We start from the raw sequence: 19,641 nt of genomic DNA on the forward strand, positions 1-19,641 counted from the left end.
TATTGACCATGGTTTCTAGAAAATTACCTGAACCTTGTGGCTGTTGCGGAAACCGATTTTGGTATGGCTGGTTGTTTCGTGAATTGGCCCCATAACTTAAGTTAGGATGATCCTTCCACCCTGGGTTGTAGGTATTAGCGTAAGGGTCGTACTGCCTTTGTGCCGGCCTAGGGAAATTTCCAACAGCATTAAGATGGGCCGTGGTATCATCATACAAATTGGGACATGCATCAGTTGCGTGATCAGGTGTAGCACATATTCCGCATAACCGACTCGTCTTCGCTTTTTCTGCAATAAGAGAGTTCATCATATTAGTAAGTTTATCAACTTTATACTCTAATGTTGAATTACTAAGCTGGTGAACTCTTCTAGGGGGTTCAGTATTGGCTCGGAACTACTGAGAATTTGCACCCAATCTGGAGATCAAGTCTCTCGCTTGTTGGGGAGTCATGTTGACCAATGCTCCTCCACTAACAGCATTTACCATATTCATCTCCATGGGCTTCAAACCTTCGTAAAAATATTGGAGGAGAGGTTGCTCTGTTATACCATGTTGTGGGCAGCTTGCACACAATTTCTTAAACCGCTCCCAATAATCGTAAAGGGACTCAGCTTCTTTTTGCCTTATTCCAACAATCTCTCTTCTTAGCTTAGCTACTCGAGACGCTGGAAAAAACCTGTTCAGAAACAAACGAGATAGTTCAGCCCAAGTTGTAATAGATCCAGGGGGTAAATAAAATAACCATTCCTTAGCAGAATCTGCTAGGGAGAAAGGGAAATCACGTAATTTAATCTGATCCTCAGTTACCCCTTGAGGTTTCATGCTAAGACAAACCATATGAAATTCTTTCAGATGCTTGTGGGGATTTTCATTTTGCAACCCACGATAAGTTGGCAGTAATTGGATTAAACCTGACTTCAACTCAAAATCAGTATCCATAGTAGGAAACGCGATGCATAATGGCGGTTGTTCTGTCGGAGCTTCGGCCAGTTGCCGAATCGTTTGAGCCATTGGTTGGTGTGCTAGAATCGGGTTTTCGTTAACCCTAGCATTAAGCACTTCTTCTGGTGAGTCGACTTCTACTTTTTTGCTTTCAAGTGTTCGAGTAGGGTTTTCGTTAACCCTAGACTCAGCTTCGTCGTCGACTTCTATTTCTAGCGGTGGGTTACTTTGAGTTCTAACCACCGCTGACTGCTTTTTCCGTAACTTTGTCTCCTTGCGATTGGCTCTACCAGTCTTCTCAATTTCTGAATCGAACGCAAGAGTACCTGGAGCAGATCTGGTCATAAGAAACAAAAAACAAGATTAGTACGTTGCCAGTCCCCTGCAACGGCGCCAAAATTTGATGCGGTCGTTGAAAGCACCAAAAATATCCTATCCCTAATAAATAATGAAAAAGAATAGTAAAAGGGAAGTAGGGTCAAATCCTCAGGGACTGGACTTGCAAAATATTTTGTTCCGTGAAATTCCAGGCAGAGTCTTGCCCAGGACAACCTGCGTTCCTGGAAAAATAAAAACAATAGCAGAATTAAATTATTGGATCTAGAAATGAAAAATAAAATAAAAACAGAATTAAGAATATTGAATTGAAAATTCGAGAAATTAAAAATAGAGATAAGAGAAAGAAAATTCTTATGGGAGATTCCAGCCTCCAGTTGTCTCGTTCCGCCTTAGGTTCAATCCTCGGCTTTTAGATGATCCTTCCCAAACCAAATAAGCCAGTTATAGTGGAAGAGGACGCCTACGACCACCAGCTCCAATGATTTAGACTTACAATTTAGTGGAACCTGACTCTAGCCAACAATCGCTTCTGTGGGATCGTCTTATGCTAGATCAACGCTTCTCAATGGCGAATCCCACGCCATTTTGTCTCTTGGGCTCGCCAACCTCTGACGCAGTAAGCTAACGAACCGACTGTGCAACCTTCCCAAAACATACAAAGCAGCCGCCTTTGCATACGTTGAAAAACTTACTTCTTAAGGGACTTGGACGGAAGCGTCAACCCCGTAGTGCGGAGAAACGATGAATACTCAGCGAGGAGGCTAAGTATGGATTCTAAGCCTCATGAACCCTTTTGGGGATTTTTGACAACCTTCGGCTAGATGGGTTTAGTGGCTCATGGTTGTGATAGAAAAGAAAATAAATAAAATAAAAATTGAGATTTTAGTAAAAAGAAACATGAGAAGAACAAAAGCCTAGACTTTTGGGGAGAGAGTGTTTTCAAAAAAATATATCGGATCCCTTTTTGAGTCACTTCACTCCCTATTTATAGTGCTAGGGGAGATAGTTTAATCCTACTTAAATTCCTAAAAGATAAATACATTTAATTGAAGATAAATAAAGATAAAATAAAATCCTAAAAATAATCCTTAATAATTATCTCAATATTAATTATCCTAATATAATTAAAATAGAGTTTAATAGAATAAAATCTCTTATTTTTGCATTTCAACCCTTGTGTCCTCCATGCTTGCACCTTTGGCACCAACTTTTCCTTGTGTCGCACATTGGCCCATTTTATCTTTAAATTCACGCTTTTGGCCCTTAATTTTGCTTTTGCCTCAAATTTAGTCCCTATGAGATAAAAGATCATAAATAGCTCAAATTAGCAGGATCATACTTAGAATAAATACATAATTAATACATAAAAATACGTTATTCTAAAGTGTTATCACATCCAAACTCATGAAAGGTGTGATTTTAAAAGCAATGATACCGTCTTGATGATTCTGCAAAACTTTTCTTTAATAGACTTACTGTACTCTGTATGTTAGTGATAGTCACCATCTCACCAACTGGAATATGTCTGCAAGAGAATGGATATCTTGCTATATATTTTCTAATGCATTGAACTTTAACCATAAAAATATACAATTATGTGAATCTTTAAAGATGAGTAGGAGCAAATAGGGATTCTGGTTAAAAAATGCTAAAAATTTGATTTACTCCATTAAATTTATAAAAAAATGATAGAAATTACATTTTTACTACTATTAAAATAAACAACCTAATTTCGGCCCTTCAAAACAAATGTTCTTAGTTTCACAATATCCTTGCCTACAAATTTGGACCTTCTTTGTGAAAAGGAAAATTACTAGGCCTACGGGGTCAGTTTCTGCCAATTTACATATATGAAAAGTAAACAAAGTTGATTAGAAATATCGTGTTGAACCATTCCTGATTAATCGTCAATGGGGGGCTCCATAGTTGCGTGATCCTACTGGAACTATACTGCGTTTACTTTGAAGTCTCCCCTTATCATTTTCCTATAGTTTTTTATTTCTTTTTTATTATGTTTTTTCTGCCCATATAGTTTCAACGCTTTTCTCCCAAAATTTTAATTATTTTAATTGCAATTAATTAAATTAGAGATGATATTATATGTGATTGAGAATAAAATAATATTTATATGTTTTTAACCATTAATAATGAAACATTATTTTATTGGTACCTAAAAATTATATATTTTAGGATATTCTAATATAAGCTTTCTTTTATTAAGTAGGATAATTTTTTTTCTTTTGTACAAATAGAAAATGTATTGACCATAAAAACCAAACCCCAAGTAGACGCATTTAACTAAAGCAGGCCCATGGAAATCATTGCCACATTACAGTAGATAGAATGCGATAATATCATCATTCTAAAACTATATATTGCTCTCTGCTTCTTCATGATGACCCACGCACTCTCAATTACAAATCCATCTTATCAATTCACAATTTGTTTCAAGTTGATGGATCCATCAATAAACCATTTTCAAGCGTCCACCTCTTTTTTCCTTATGATTCTTCTCTCATTCTTCAACTTGCAGGGTCTTAACTTGCTTTGTTTAGCAACAGCAAGCCCTCTAGTTAGAGGAAATGACACTGATCAACAAGCTTTACTCCAGTTGAAAGCCAAGATAACTGGTGATCAACTCAACATTATGGAGTCCTGGAATAGCTCCATTCACTTCTGCCAATGGATCGGTGTTACATGCGGTCGCAAGCATCCAAGAGTCACCAAGTTGAAACTTCGAGTCCTCAAACTCTCTGGATCATTGTCACCCTACATTGGAAACTTGAGCTTCCTCAGGGAGTTGGATCTTGCGGGCAACAGCTTCTACAACCAAATTCCTCGAGAAATCGGTGCTTTAAGAAGACTGGGAGCATTAGACCTCTCCAACAACTCCATCAATGGTGAAATTCCTTCTAATTTATCTGCTTGTTCTAAGCTTATATTAGTTGATATGTCGAACAACCAGCTAACGGGAGAAATACCTTCTTTGCTGGGTCTCTTGTCAAACCTGAAAAACTTGGTTTTTTTTAACAACAGTTTGAGAGGGAATATCCCACCTTCACTGGGGAACTTGTCATCCCTGGAGAAACTTGGTTTGACGTATAATGCATTAAGTGGGATTATACCTGAAGCTCTTGGAGAACTGAGAAATCTCCGGTTTTTTGGCTGTGCCGGAAATGCAATCTCTGGTATTATTCCTGTCACAATGTTCAATCTGTCTAATATTAGAGACTTTGATATTGGTATAAACAAGATTCGAGGCACTCTTCATTCTGATTTAGAAATCAATATGCCTCATGTTGAGTTCTTTTCTGTATGGGGAAACCATATCTCTGGACAAATTCCAAATTCATTATTCAATGCCACATATCTTGAATTTCTTCAACTTGATAAAAACAGATTCACTGGAAATGTTCCTTCATTAGAAAAGCTAGATAAACTGTTTAACCTTGCACTAGGAGGAAACCATTTGGGACAACGAAGAGAAGGTGATTTGAACTTTCTTTGCACTTTAGTCAACAATACCAAACTAGGATTTGTAAATGTCGCCGAAAATAATTTTGGAGGGGAATTTCCTGAATGCATTAGCAATTTTTCTAGCAACCTTCGGGGTTTAGGAATGGGTGGGAACAACATTTGGGGAAGAATCCCGGATAGGATAGGAAATCTCATCAATTTGGAGGTGATTTCGGTCTCAATAAATCAACTATCAGGTCCCATTCCCTTTAATATTGGGAGCCTTCAAAAGCTAAAACAATTTTCCGCTGACAATAATGGTCTCTCTGGGACTATTCCCCACTCCATTGGAAATTTAATAGCGTTAACCGAACTTGATTTAAGTTCTAACAATCTTCAGGGCAGCATTCCTTTAGGTCTAGGTAATTGCAAAAATTTGATTCTAATGGATCTTTCTTATAATAATCTTAGTGGACCAATACCCTCCGAAATACTAGGACTATCATCCTTGTCCATTGTACTAAGCTTATCGTCAAACTCTTTGACTGGTGAGCTTGCTGTTGAAGTAGAAAAACTGAAAAATCTAGGTACATTGGGTGTTTCTCACAACAGGTTATCTGGTTTGCTTCCAAAAAACCTAGGTAGTTGTGTAAGTCTAGAGAAGTTGTTCTTGGAAGGCAATTTGTTTGAAGGACCCATTCCATCATCTTTGAGTTCATTGAGAGGTCTTGAGGCATTGGACTTATCTGACAATAATCTTTCCAGTGGGATTCCGGAATTTCTTGAGCGATTTGGGGCATTAACGTACCTAAATCTCTCTTTCAATGATTTTGAAGGAGTAATACCAAGTGAAGGAGTATTTAAGAATGCAAGTGCTACATTTATTGAGGGAAATAGTAAGCTTTGTGGAGGCATCCCTGAGTTACACTTGTCAAGGTGCAACTCCAAAACATCAGCAAACACTTCCCTTAAATTGAAGATAGCAATAATTGTTGTGATTTCAGGAGTGACTTTAGTATTCTCTATTTTCCTCATCATTTGGTTTAGAAAGAAAAAGGAGCAGAAGCCAACGACCACTCTTGTAGAAAATTCTCTTTTACAGTTATCATACCAAAGCATCCTAAGGGCTACTAACGGATTCTCCCCTCAGAATTTAGTTGGTTCGGGAAGTTTCGGATCTGTATACAAGGGAATTATTGAAGCGAATGGGGCAGTTATTGCAGTAAAGGTGTTTAATCTTCTAAATCATAGAGCTTCCAGGAGTTTCTTGGTTGAATGCGAGGCTTTGAAGAACATTCGTCATCGTAATCTTGTCAAGGTATTAACAGCCATTTCCAGTATTGATTATAAAGGCAATGATTTTAAAGCCTTGGTGTATGAGTTCATGGAAAATGGAAGCTTGGAAGATTGGCTACATCCATCTGTTGGCATGAATAAACCAGAGACGATGAGAAACCTAAACTTCTTTCAAAGATTTAATGTGGCCATAGATGTTGCTAATGCACTCGAATATCTGCACCATCGTTGTGAGACGCCGATCATTCATTGTGACCTCAAGCCAAGCAATGTTTTACTCGATGGGGAAATGGTTGGTCATATAAGTGACTTCGGCTTAGCAAAAATCCTTTCTGGAGATAAGCCTAACTTTTCTACTAATGAATCAAGCTCCGTTGGATTAAGAGGAACTATCGGCTATGCTCCACCTGGTATGTTCACTTTTTTCATTTCTTTAATTATTTAAAAGAACAAAAATCGATCTAAAAGCAGTCTTGTTATATATTTAGAGGTTTTACACTACAATTATTTATATATGTATTTTGTGACGAATTAATTATAGAATATGGCATGGGAAGTGAGTTATCAAGAAATGGCGATGTGTATAGCTATGGCATCCTCTTGTTAGAGATGTTAACAGGGAAAAGGCCAACGAATGAAAGGTTTACAGAAGGTTTAAGTCTTCACAACTTTGTCAAAACAGCTTTGCCCGATCGAGTGGTTGAGATTATAGATCCCATTCTTCTTCAAGAAAGTGTCAGAGGAGGAATAGTTGCGGACATCACTCTTAATGAAAACAACTTAGGAAATGACATACATCTTCAGTGCTTGAATTCAATATTCGAAATAGGACTCACTTGTTCTACCGAATCACCGAGTGAGAGGATGGACATGAGTAATGTTATTACCAAGCTTTGTTCGATTAGAGAGAAGTTTCTTCGTCCAACTCGGTTACGTCGTGGTGTTTGAACTTTGTAAGCTACTCAGTCAGCAGGTAATAGTGTCTTCTATCTTAGTGAAATACTCATTTGTTTCGTCACTTTAGTTTTGTTTGATAAAGTGTGTTTGGAGTAGAACATTTAAAAAAACATATATAATTTTAAATTAACAAACACATCTCTCTCATATTCTCTCTTCTCATTATTGTAACTTTGAAGGATTGATTTTTATAAGATGAAAAATTATTATCTCCCTTATTTTGTTTCCTCTCATTTTTCTTCCCTACTAATTACACTTAACAATCTCACCATTAAACAAATCTCTACTGTTCTCATGATATGATGTGCTTAAATAAATCCAGTTGCAGGTATCTAAGGTGTTGTATGGATGAACTTCAAAGAGGCTTAAGTCCGATAAAGTGCTTGATGTTCTCCAAGAAAATAGAAGAAAAATGGAGTTCTTTTTCTTGTTTTCTACCAATAGTTTTCAGTGTAATGTGTATAAAAATACTTCGTTTTTGTCTTCGCATCATAACTCATAAGCTACTAGATTGTGATGAAGTCAGACTATAAATAACAATGTTGAATTTTGTCTTTGCATCTTAACTCATAAGCTAGTAGATTATGATGAAGTCAGACTTTAAATAACAGTGTTGGATTTTAACTTTGCATCTTATTGTATCAGTCATGGTATTGAACATGTTAGTCATTGGCTGTTCATAGGAACCTACTTTTGCAACTTTTTAGAATTGCATAGTTTTCCAAAGCCCATTGGCTTCTATAATCATAGACTTCCATCCCAGATTTTCAAAATAAATTAATAACTATTAGTCCAACTTTCTTTTTGAATTTGGAGGTTGCTCTTAGTTGAATTCTATAATATAGATTATAAATAAGCGAAAAAAAATAAAAATAAAAATTTAACAAATGAAATTTAGAAAATTTTCAAAATACATATATCTTTTTCTAGATTTTTTACTTTTTGGAACTTAAAATAATTAAAAACACAAAAGATTAAAAATTTTATAAAATTCAAAAAGCAATTTATTATAATCATATTTTTAAAATTTAACCAATTTAAGCGATAGATTATCGGTTATTGAAATATATAAAACCGAACCGACCAACTTAATTGACTCACAATTATTATTCTTAATTTATTTTAAAAATATTTATAAAATAATATATACTATAATTTTAATTACCTAAACCCAAAGTTAAATTACTCAACCCAACCAACAATCCATTAATATTTCAATTAATTTAAAAAAGACTTGTAATGTCTTTATGCACGAATTAGAAAGAACACTTAGTGTATTCTTTGGAGGAATTTGTTTGGAATTTGTTTAAGTGCATAAACACACTGTTTTGATGTTGAAATTATAACTAAGTTTTTCATGAAAAAGTCTTTAGGCAAACTGCATAACCAAATTTTTTTGTCCATCTTTCTTATTTTATTCTTTTAAGAAGTAAATCAAAACCATAAAATCAATTCTTTTATGAGTAACTATTCTTGTAATTTCTTTCTTTGTTACCGAGTCGCCCATTTCCTAGTTTCAATCAAAGTTTCTTGGGATTCCTTGGGGTAGTTTTTGCCAAATGCTTTAACCATTGACCAATTGAATGCCTTGGCTTAAATTTCCAGTCAACTCTTTTTACAGTGCAAGACTTTGGGGGTTGTTCTTCATAATCACTACTAACAACCCACTCAATTTCTTGTACCATTAACATAGCACTAATCTAAGATATCCTTCGATCCCACTATCTTCTACATCTTTTGGCAGGAGATGCGTAAATTACAATTTTCGGGTACATCTATTGTAGTTAAAGATGGTGTCACATGTGAATGGTTAGTGCTGCCATGACAACAAAAAAATGACGTCGTTAGGTTCAGGTATTGAACTAGTGGACGAAAAAAAAAATTCGGATACTAATCTAGGATAAAAAAACTATAGATACCAATTTAGGAGAAATGAACAAACTCAAATACTAATGTTATATTTAACCTTATTTTAAATTAATTATGATTATATTTATACGAATAAAATATTTCAAAACTTCAAAAGAATCATAATTTTGAAAAATAAGTATTCAAATCTCAACTCTACAACTTTAAATCATACAGATAAAAATAATTATAATTTTAATAAAAATTGTGATAATTACCCATTTAAAAATAATTATAATTATTAGATAAAATTATAATAATGTTAAATATTAAATTATAATATTAATTTTTTTATTAAATTTGTCTTCAAAATATTTTGAAATTAAAATTGAATAGTAAAATAATTTGTGACAAATGTGTAATATAAGCTTTTTAATTGTCCTAATAACAAAGTTAGTCTTGCAATGTTTACACATTCTATAAATTTGTTCCTAAATCTAAAAAAATTCAACAAATATATCATTTTATTTTTTATTCTAAAAATTATAAAATATATTAAAAATATTTTTATATTTACTTTTTAAATTTTATAAATTATATATACTTTTTTTCATCAATCAAACATGTGAAAACCCCCAAAAATAAAGTTATTTGTCCTTCAATTTCTTTTAATTTAGTCCCCTTTTTCTTTTGCTACATTAGTTCATCTCAAATTCCTAATTAACCCCCCATAAAGAATATCAAAATTAACAAATTTATAAATTTAGAAAAATGGTTGGATTGACGACACCAACTCCGACATTCTTACTCTTTGCTACAGAGATAGTACTAATAAAACATTGGAGGCTGAATTTATTATTAGGCCAATAAAACAAAGCTCACGTTAGACTTCTATTAGGCAACTAAGGGAACCGATAGGCAACTAAGAGAAGAGTGACTAAATATTTAATTTTGAAAAGTTGAGTGATTGAAATGAAAATAAAATTAATAGTTGGGTGACCAAAATAGAACGACTGAATAAATGGGTGACAAAAAAATGAATTCTTTTATGAGTTGCATTGATTTTATACGTTATGCATGTTTTGTGTATTTTCTATTATATTTCAGCCTATATAATGGCTTCATTAGTTATGAATAATATAGGAGTAACACGTTTTCTCATATTGTGTTTTACGAGTTAACAGTGGCATCAAAGCTTGGTTAAAAGAGCAGCAGTTTAGTAGAGAGAAAGAGTTAAGAACGAGTTTAAAAAAAAGGGAGTGTGTATTAGTTAATTTTGCAGCAGCAAAACTAGTACTCTGTAACAATGGCATCCGAAACTTTTGTTCAACCAGCGATTCCTCGCTTTGATTGTCACTATGACCATTGAAGCATGCTAATGGAAAATTTTCTTAGGTCTAAGTAGTATTGACAAGTCGTCTCTGAAGGAATCATAGGACCAATAGCTGGTATGATGACAGATGCACGGAAGGCAGAGTTTGAAGGGCTAAAGTGGAAAGATCTCAAAGCAAGGAATTATCTTTTCCAAGCAATTGATCGTACAATCCTGGAAACTATTCTTTACAAAATACTTCCAAACAAATATGGGATTCCATGAAGAAGAAATATGAAGGTTCAAATAGGACCAAGAGGCAACAACTACAAGCTCTACGATCTGAATTTGAAACATTGCGGATGAAATCAGGAGAATCCATTTCTGATTTTTCTCAAGAACAATGTCGATTGTCAACAAGATGTGGATTCATGGTGAAAAGATGGAGGATGTGATTGTTGTTGAGAAGATTCTTCGCTCAATGGCACCGAAATTCAACTACGTGGTCTGTTCAATTGAAGAATCAAAGGATATAGATCTTCTATCACTTGACGAACTGCAAGCCTCTTTACTGGTTCTTGAGCAAAAAATAATTCAAAAAGACAAAGAGGAGCAATCATTGCTGCTCTCGTCCAATTTTCATAAAAAAGGAGGACGAGGACAAGACAAAGATAGAGAGAACAATGAAGGGATATGTTGCGCGGAAGCGTGTGAAAGAGTAAAATTATTGTACTTAAAAATCACACTAAGTTCAATTCCCAAGAAAGAGAGGTGGATCACGAGGATCGCTTACATACCAGATCTTTCCTAGCCAGAATATCCCTCTATCGTAATTTAATAGCACAATAAATCACTACAATGACACTTGCAAAATATGCAGAACAAAAATAAAGAACACTAGAATTTTAACGAGGTTCAGCAAATTTTGCCTACGTCCTCGGGCACTACCAAATATATTTCACTCCAAAAATACAAGTGAAAGTTTACAAATAGGGAGAGAGAACAATTGCCTTAAGTAGAGAATGGCAAGTGTGGGATGAAGAAAGTAAGAAATGGTTAGGCCTATTTATAGTTGAGGTTTAAGGATCAACTTGCAATGTCTCTATACAATTAGGGACCAAAATTGCAATTATCCCATGCCAACTAATCTTACTTTCTACTTTCGGTGCCTTTCGGTGCCAACTTTCTGCCACTATTCATCTTTGAAAAGTCAAAGATTGTAGGTATCCAATAATCTCCACCTTGAAGATTTGATTAGGATAATCTTATCTTCACACAATTCTTTCTACCTTTGACAACAATACTTGATAGTGCCTTCTTCAACTGTTAAACTTGCAGGATATTGATCAAGTTCAAACAATGTTCGAACTTGGTTGTTGTTACCACCTTGGTCATCATATCTGCGGGATTATCTGCAGTCTTGATCTTCTGAAGACAAATTTTCCCCTCTTCAATAATTTCCCGCACAAAATGGAATCGTACGTCGATATGTTTTGTACGTGCATGATAGACTTGATTCTTTGCTAAATGAATAGCACTTTGACTATCACAATACACGTTAATATCCTCCTGAACCAACCCCAAGGTTTTAGCCATACCTTGTAACCAAATAGTCTCCTTTACAGCCTCTGTTACAGCCATGTATTCGGCTTCTGTGGTTGACAATGCAACTGTAGACTGTAGTGTAGACTTCCAACTTATTGGTCCTCCAGCAAGTGTAAACACATAACCGGTGGTTGATCTTCGCTTGTCCAAATCACCGGCATAGTCAGAATCAACGTACCCAATAACACCTTTACCAAGTGTATTATCCTGCTTGAACAGTAATCCAACATCCACGGTCTTCTGAATATACCGTAGAATCCATTTCACAGCTTGCCAATGTCCTTTTCCAGGATTATGCATATACCTGCTCACTATACTAACTGCCTGTGAAATGTCGGGTCTTGTACACACCATTGCATACATCAAGCTACCCACTGCATTAGAATACGGAACTTGCAACATGTATTCTCGTTCCGTATTCGTCGAAGGAGATAGTTGTGCAGAAAGCTTGAAATGAGAAGCCAACGGGGTACTTACAGGTTTGGTCTGCTCGTTCATGCCAAACTGCTGTAGTACTTTCTTCAAATACTGCTTCTGAGACAAGCTAACTCTGCCATGAGCTCTATCTCTACATATTTCCATGCCAAGAATCTTTTTAGCTTCTCCTAGATCTTTCATCTCAAACTCGAGATTGAGTTGAGTCTTCAATCTTTCAATCTCAACTTTGCTCTTAGATGCTATTAGCATATCATCAACATATAAGAGCAAGTATATGAAAGTTCCTTCTTGTAGCTTCTGAAAATATACGCAATGATCAAATTTACTTCTTGTGTACCTTTGCCCTTTCATGAACTGATCAAATCGCTTGTACCACTGCCTCGGAGATTGCTTTAATCCATAAAGCGACTTTGTCAGTTTGCAAACCCAATTTTCTTTTCCAGCAACCTTGAATCCATCTGGCTGAGTCATATAGATTTCCTCTTCCAAATCACCGTGTAAAAACGCGGTCTTCACATCAAGCTGAACTAGCTCAAGATCATATTGCGCAACCAAGGCTAGCAAAATCCAAATAGACGAATGCTTCACAACTGGAGAAAACACTTCATTGTAGTCTATTCCTTCTTTCTGAGCGTAACCCTTTGCTACCAATCTACCCTTGTATCGAATTTCATTTTTACCAGGAAATCCTTCCTTCTTTGCATATACCCATTTGCATCCAATTGCCTTCTTTCCCTTGGGCAGTCTCACCAACTCCCAAGTCCTATTTTTATGAAGAGACTGCATTTCTTCATTCATAGCTTGCTTCCACTTTACACCATCAGAGTTACTTATTGCTTCTGTGTAAGTGGAAGGAACATCATCATCTGCAATTGGAAGTGCATAGGCCACCATATCGTCAAAGCGAGCAGGCTTACGAATCTCTCTTCTTGGCCTCCTATATGCAATTGAATCTTGTTGCTGTAGAAGTTCTTGGGTCGAAACTTCTTCATCATTTGTTCTTTCAATATTAGCTGGATCATCATTAACCTTTTCAAACTCCACCTGCTGCAAAGTACTACTGGTTTTGTCATCCTTTTGTGAATCCTCGTTCTTCATCATGGTTGATTCATCAAAAGTTACATCTCTACTGAAAACAATCTTCCTTGTATCAGGACACCAGAGACGGTATCCTTTTACACCACCAGTTATACCCATGAATAATGCTTTCTTTGCTCTTGGGTCTAACTTAGATTCTTTTACATGATAATATGCAGTGGAACCAAAAACATGTAAAGAATCATAATCAGTAGCAGGTTTACCAGTCCACATCTCCATAGGAGTTTTTCCATTTATTGCAGCTGATGGCAATCGGTTAATTAGATGGCACGCATATGTAACTGCCTCAGCCCAAAATTCCTTGCCCAATCCAGCATTGGACAACATACATCGAACTTTCTCCAGTATAGTCCGATTCATGCGTTCTGCCACCCCATTCTGTTGTGGTGTATCTCGAACAGTGAAGTGTCGCACAATGCCCTCATCTTGACATACTTGTAGAAATGGATCATTTTTGTACTCAGTACCATTATCTGATCGAAGTCGTTTGACCTTTCGACCTGTCTGAGTCTCCACCATCTTCTTCCACTTCAGAAATGCATCCAAAACTTCATTTTTTCTTTTCATTAGATACACCCATACTTTTCTTGAATAATCATCAAGAAAAGTGACAAAATAGTGCATACCTCCCAAAGAAGCCACTTTGGTAGGTCCCCACACATCACTGTGAACATAGTCCAGAATTCCTTTCGTATTGTGAATTGCTGAACCAAATTTTACCCTCGTCTGCTTGCCCAGAACACAATGTTCACAGAATTCCAATTTGCAAGAATTTGCACCTTTCAACAAGCCTTGCTTCGCCAAAGTCTGCAAAGCTTTTTCACCAGCATGTCCCAATCGCCTATGCCATAACCTGGTAGCCTCTGAATCTGCATCTTTCGCAGAAGCTGTTGATGTTGATCCAATAACTGTACTTCCATTTAAATAGTACAAGTTATTTCTTCTAGTGCCTTTCATCACCGTCAATACCCCAGCTACTACCTTTAGTAATCCATCTCTCAAAGTGATTGTGAGCCCTTTAGATTCTAGGGCCCCTAATGAGATGAGATTTTTCTTCAAGCTGGGTACATAACGAACATCTGTCAGAACTTGGATTGAGCCGTCATGGTTCTTCAATTTGATTGTACCTACACCCATTATCTTACAGGCACTATCATTGCCCATAAAAATAACTCCACCTTCTAGTTCTTCAAGACTAGAAAACCAGTCCTTATTAGGACACATATGGTAAGTACATCCCGAATCCAATATCCACTCATCCGTTTGACATGCCATTGCCATGCCAACCAAGCTAAAGTTTGACTCCTCATCATGCTCCGCTACACATGCATTAGAAATAGACTTGCCCTTTTGTAACTTAGGACAATTCTTTTTCCAATGCCCTTTCTCACGACAAAAGGCACATTCATCTTTGGCGGGTCTCCCTTTGGACTTACCCCTTCTACCAGGTTTGCTGCTGTGTGAACGACCTCTTACTGTTAAGACTTCTGCAGTTGTATCTCTGGGATCTCTTTTATCTTTCTTTCGAGTCTCAGATCTATACAACGCACTACAGACTGCATCAAATGTGATTGAATCTTTCCCATGAAGCAATGTGGTGGTAAGATGATCATATTCATCAGGAAGGGAATTCAACAACAATAATGCCTTGTCTTCATCTTCAAATTTCTCATCCAAATTTAGCAAGTCTGCTAAAATTTTATTGAATGAGTTCACATGGTCATTCATCGACATACCGGGTGCATACGTGAACCGAAAAAGTTTCTTTTTCATATAAAGCCTATTTTCAAGACTTTTCGTTAGAAACTTTTCTTCCAATGTATCCCACAGCTTCTTCGCTGATGTCTCCCTCATGACGGAGTACTTCTGCTCTTTGGCCAAACATAGGCGGATTGTACCACACGCCTGTCTATTGATCTTGGCCCACTCCTTGTCATCCATCTTGTCAGGTTTTTCTTCAAGGGCTATATCCAGCTCTTGCTAACATAAGACATCCAGGATCTCACACTGCCACATACCAAAATTATTGGTACCGTCAAATTTCTCTACTTCAAATTTTGCATTTGTCACAGTAGTCCTTGCTGATGACGATGCTGCTGCCATTTTTCTCCTCAATCCCAACTACTGTATACGTGAACAGTACCGTATACATGAATAGTGCCGTATACGTGAATAGTACTGTATACGTGAATAGTGCCATATACGTGAATAGTACCGTAAACGGTCGTATTCCCCAAGTACGAACCTGGCTCTGGTACCAATTGTTGCGCGGAAGCGTGTGAAAGAGTAAAATTATTGTACTGAAAAATCACACTAAGTTCAATTCCCAGGAAAGAGAGGTGGATCACGAGGATCGCTTACATACCAGATCTTTCCTAGCCAGAATATCCCTCTATCGTAATTTAATAGCACAATAAATCACTACAATGACACTTGCAAAATATGCAGAACAAAAATAAAGAACACTAGAATTTTAACGAGGTTCAGCAAATTTTGCCTACGTCCTCGGGCACTACCAAATATATTTCACTCCAAAAATACAAGTGAAAGTTTACAAATAGGGAGAGAGAACAATTGCCTTAAGTAGAGAATGACAAGTGTGGGATGAAGAAAGTAAGAAATGGTTAGACCTATTTATAGTTGAGGTTTAAGGATCAACTTGCAATGTCCCTATACAATTAGGGACCAAAATTGCAATTATCCCATGCCAACTAATCTTACTTTCTACTTTCGGTGCCTTTCGGTGCCAACTTTCTGCCACTATTCATCTTTGAAAAGTCAAAGATTGTAGGTATCCAATAGGATAGGTTCACAACATCAACAATCTCAAGTTGATCACAGTTTCATATTTCGAGGAAGAGGCAGAGGCAGAGGAAGAGGAAAAGGACGTAGAGGCCACTAATCAACAACTGAACATTCAAAGTCAGTTGACAAGTCGAATGTGGAGTGCTATCGTTCTCATAAGTATGGGCACTCTCAAAACGAATGCAGAATTAATCTGCCAAAGGATAGTGGAGAAAAATCAAATTTTACAGAAACAGAAGAGGTGATATCTTTGTTGATGATTTGCAACACCAAGGAAGACACGAACAAGCAATTATGGTACCTGGACACCGGTTGCAGCAACCATATGTGTGATGACAAAGAATTTTTTTCAATTTTGGATGATTCATATAGTGAAGATTGGCAACAACACCAAAATTTCTGTTATGGGAAAAGGCTGAGTAATAATCAGAACAAAAGGGAATAATTTTCAAGTAATCTCTAATGTTCTTTTTGTTCCAGATTTGAAGACCAACTTGTTAAGCATTGGCCAATTGCAAGAGAAGGGCTATGAGATTACAGTAAAAAATGGTATTTGTCGGATTCTTGATGACAAGTTAGGCTTGATTGCTCAAACTAAAATGACAACAAACAGAATTTTCCCTCTCAATTTGGATAATGTTTCCCAGACTTGTTTCTCAACAAGGCTCAATGATGATGCATGGTTGTGACACTTTTGCTATGGTCATCTAAATTTCAATGGAATAAAGGCACGACAACAGAAGAAAATGGTGGTTGGCCTTCCAATATTCTCTACTCCAACGAAGATATGTGAAAGATGTATTGTCAACAAGCAACATAGAGATTCGTTTCTGAAAGGAAAAACACAAAGAGCAAGAGAATTATTGGAGATTGTACACTCTGACCTTTGCAGACCAATCAATCCTACTTTCAGTGGAGGTAAACGGTATATAATCATTTTTATTGATGATATGAGTCGCAAAACATGGGCTTTTTATTTTTACAAGAAAAATCTAAAGCCTTAACAGCTTTCAAAGCTTTTAAGGCAATTGTTGAGAAAGAAGCAGGATATCCAATTCAGGTGCTACGCACAGATCGTGGTGGAGAATATAACTCACATGAATTTACAGATTTTTGTAACACACATGGAACTAAATGATACCTGACCACAGTCTATACTCCACAACAAAATAGGGTATGTGAGAGAAAGAACCGCACAATCATGAATATGGTAAGAAGCCTTTTGGCGATGAGCAGGGTGCCAAAGAATTTTTGGCCTGAAGCTGTCAATTGGAGTATTCACATCTTGAATAGAAATCTAACAATAGCTGTTCAGAGCATGACACCATAGGAGGCATGCATGGAATAGTCACCAACCAACAGTTGATCACTTCAGAATTTTCGGATGCATAGCTTATGCTCATGTTCCAAATGTACAGAGGAAGAAGGTTGATGAAAAAGGCAAAAAAAATATACTTTTCTTAGTGTAAGTGATAATTTGAAAGCTTACAAGCTGTACAATCCTCACACTAAGAAGACTGTCATAAGCCGTGACGTGATTTTCGATGAAGACAATTTCTGAGAATGGAATGAAAAAGGTATTGAGCAAATTATACCAACAGATCTTGAAGATGGTGAAGAGCAACTAGTCAGAAATACAAAGTAGGAGTATATGACTCAGGATGAGCCAGCGAGTGATTCGGCTACTGCCACAAATTAACATCCACAACGGGTTAAAAGAAGACCTGTGTGGATGACTGACTATGAGATAACTGGGATTAACTAATCTGATGATGACCCACTTGTAAATTTAACTTTGTTTTCATATTGCAATCCTTTAACCTTTGATGAAGCTGTCCAACATTCAAAATGGAGAAAGGCTATGGATAATGAAATTGCATCCAAGAAAGAAAACAAGACGAGGAATACCTTCTTTGCTGGGTCTCTTGTCCTACCTGAAAGTATTGGGTTTTTTCCACCATATTTTCACTTTAATCTTTGATTTTTTTTAACTCCAATCAATACTTAAAAAAATAAATTTTGGGTGGTCAAAATGAAAGCCACCTAAAAGTTGAGTGACCAAAATAAAAGTATAAACATAATGTGCCATATACAATTAACTCTCATTAGAAATTTAAAGCATGGATGACTAAAATGAAAACACCTTAAAAGTTAGTTAACTAACTAAGTAGTTTATTCAATTTTAAATTAGTATATAGTAAAATTACATTTTTACCCTCCAAAAATAAAAAAAATATTTAATCCCTTAAAATTCTAAAGATATAAACTATTAAATGGTGAAATTATAATTTTTTTATTTTAAAAATATAAAATTTAATTCAACAGTTCTGAAAAAAATTTATATCCTTGCCTTCAAATTTGGACGTTGTTTGTAAAAAAGGAAAAATATAGTATCCACTGGTCCTAGTGGGTCAGTTTCTGCCTATTTCCATATATGAAACTAAACAAAATCGACTAGAAATATCGTGTTGAACCATTCCCAGTATCTGTAGCAGCCCATTTTGAAAAATCGAGAAATCATCCAAATCAACCCTCGGGTTAATTGAACAGTTCCCTAGCAAGGATTCCATAGGTAACTAACTACAATGAAAACCATATGACCTTATTTAATTGCAAATTCAATTCAATTCCTACAATTTTGAAGGTTTATTTATGGGTTTGAGATGCAGGTAGTGGTTGATCATGGCTTGAACTGAAGTTAGTCCACTGGCTTGTCAAAGTATTACAATCTTTTGAAATGAAAGACCAAATCTGTAGAGCATATTTCATTTACTTTCAAAGTTTCTAAATAATGTGTCTGCTTTTCACGTGAAGTCTTTGGGTGTTCCTAATTTGAACAATAATTATGAATGGGGGGCTCCATAGTTGTGACCCTACTGATGATGAACCAATCACTTTCAAATGCAAATCAATGCCATCAACTAATAGATTGTTTCAGGTTGATGGAGCCATTTAAAAAGCATTGCGAAGCATCTAGCCTTTTTTCCTTGTTTACGTTCAACTTATAATCCTTCTCTCATGCTTTAACTTACAGGGTCTTAACTTGCTTGGTTTAGCAACAGCAACCCCTGTAGTTAGAGGAAATGCCATTCATCAACAAGTTTTAATCCAGTTCAAAGCCAAGATAACTGGTGACCGGCTCAGGATTATGGAATCTTGGAATAGTTCCATTCACTTCTGTCAATGGCATGGTGTTGCATGCGGTCGCAAGCATCGGAGAGTCACCAAGTTGTGTTGGTATTTTATTAGAAAATAAAATTAAAATAATGAAAAAAACTGAACTGAGAAGTCAAGTATTTGAAAATGGAAAAGATACATTTTATTGAACTGAAACTAGTTGTTTATATAGTAAACAAGTTAACCACTACTAATTAAAAATAGGCTAATAATAGAATCATATTAACAAAAATCTCTAAAAAAATATAAAATAAATCAAAGTTATGATTATACCTAAAATAGCTAGATTATGATAACTGAAGCAAATCTTCAACACTCCTCCTTGCTTCAATTGCTGCAAACACCAACTGTTATTTTCGAAACTTCA

At 35.9% G+C, this 19,641-nt stretch overlaps 1 protein-coding gene and 1 non-coding gene across 2 annotated transcripts; both read left to right on the plus strand.

The window, feature by feature from the left end:
• The first annotated feature begins 545 nt into the window (after nucleotides 1–545).
• On the plus strand, nucleotides 546–652 carry LOC121222892 (small nucleolar RNA R71). Its single transcript, XR_005920261.1, has one exon. It is a non-coding gene; the product is annotated as a small nucleolar RNA R71 (small nucleolar RNA).
• A 3,085-nt stretch (nucleotides 653–3,737) lies between these two features.
• LOC107934375 (probable LRR receptor-like serine/threonine-protein kinase At3g47570) lies at nucleotides 3,738–7,616 on the plus strand. Its single transcript, XM_041102038.1, has 3 exons — nucleotides 3,738–6,444; nucleotides 6,576–7,007; nucleotides 7,314–7,616. The coding sequence occupies exons 1-2, from the start codon at nucleotides 3,738–3,740 to the stop codon at nucleotides 6,980–6,982; spliced, it is 3,114 nt and encodes a 1,037-aa protein (XP_040957972.1). The 3' UTR covers nucleotides 6,983–7,007; nucleotides 7,314–7,616.
• Nucleotides 7,617–19,641: the final 12,025 nt, after the last annotated feature.

The sequence above is a fragment of the Gossypium hirsutum genome, chromosome D10, assembly GCF_007990345.1.
Source record: "Gossypium hirsutum isolate 1008001.06 chromosome D10, Gossypium_hirsutum_v2.1, whole genome shotgun sequence".
Taxonomy (NCBI): domain Eukaryota; kingdom Viridiplantae; phylum Streptophyta; class Magnoliopsida; order Malvales; family Malvaceae; genus Gossypium; species Gossypium hirsutum.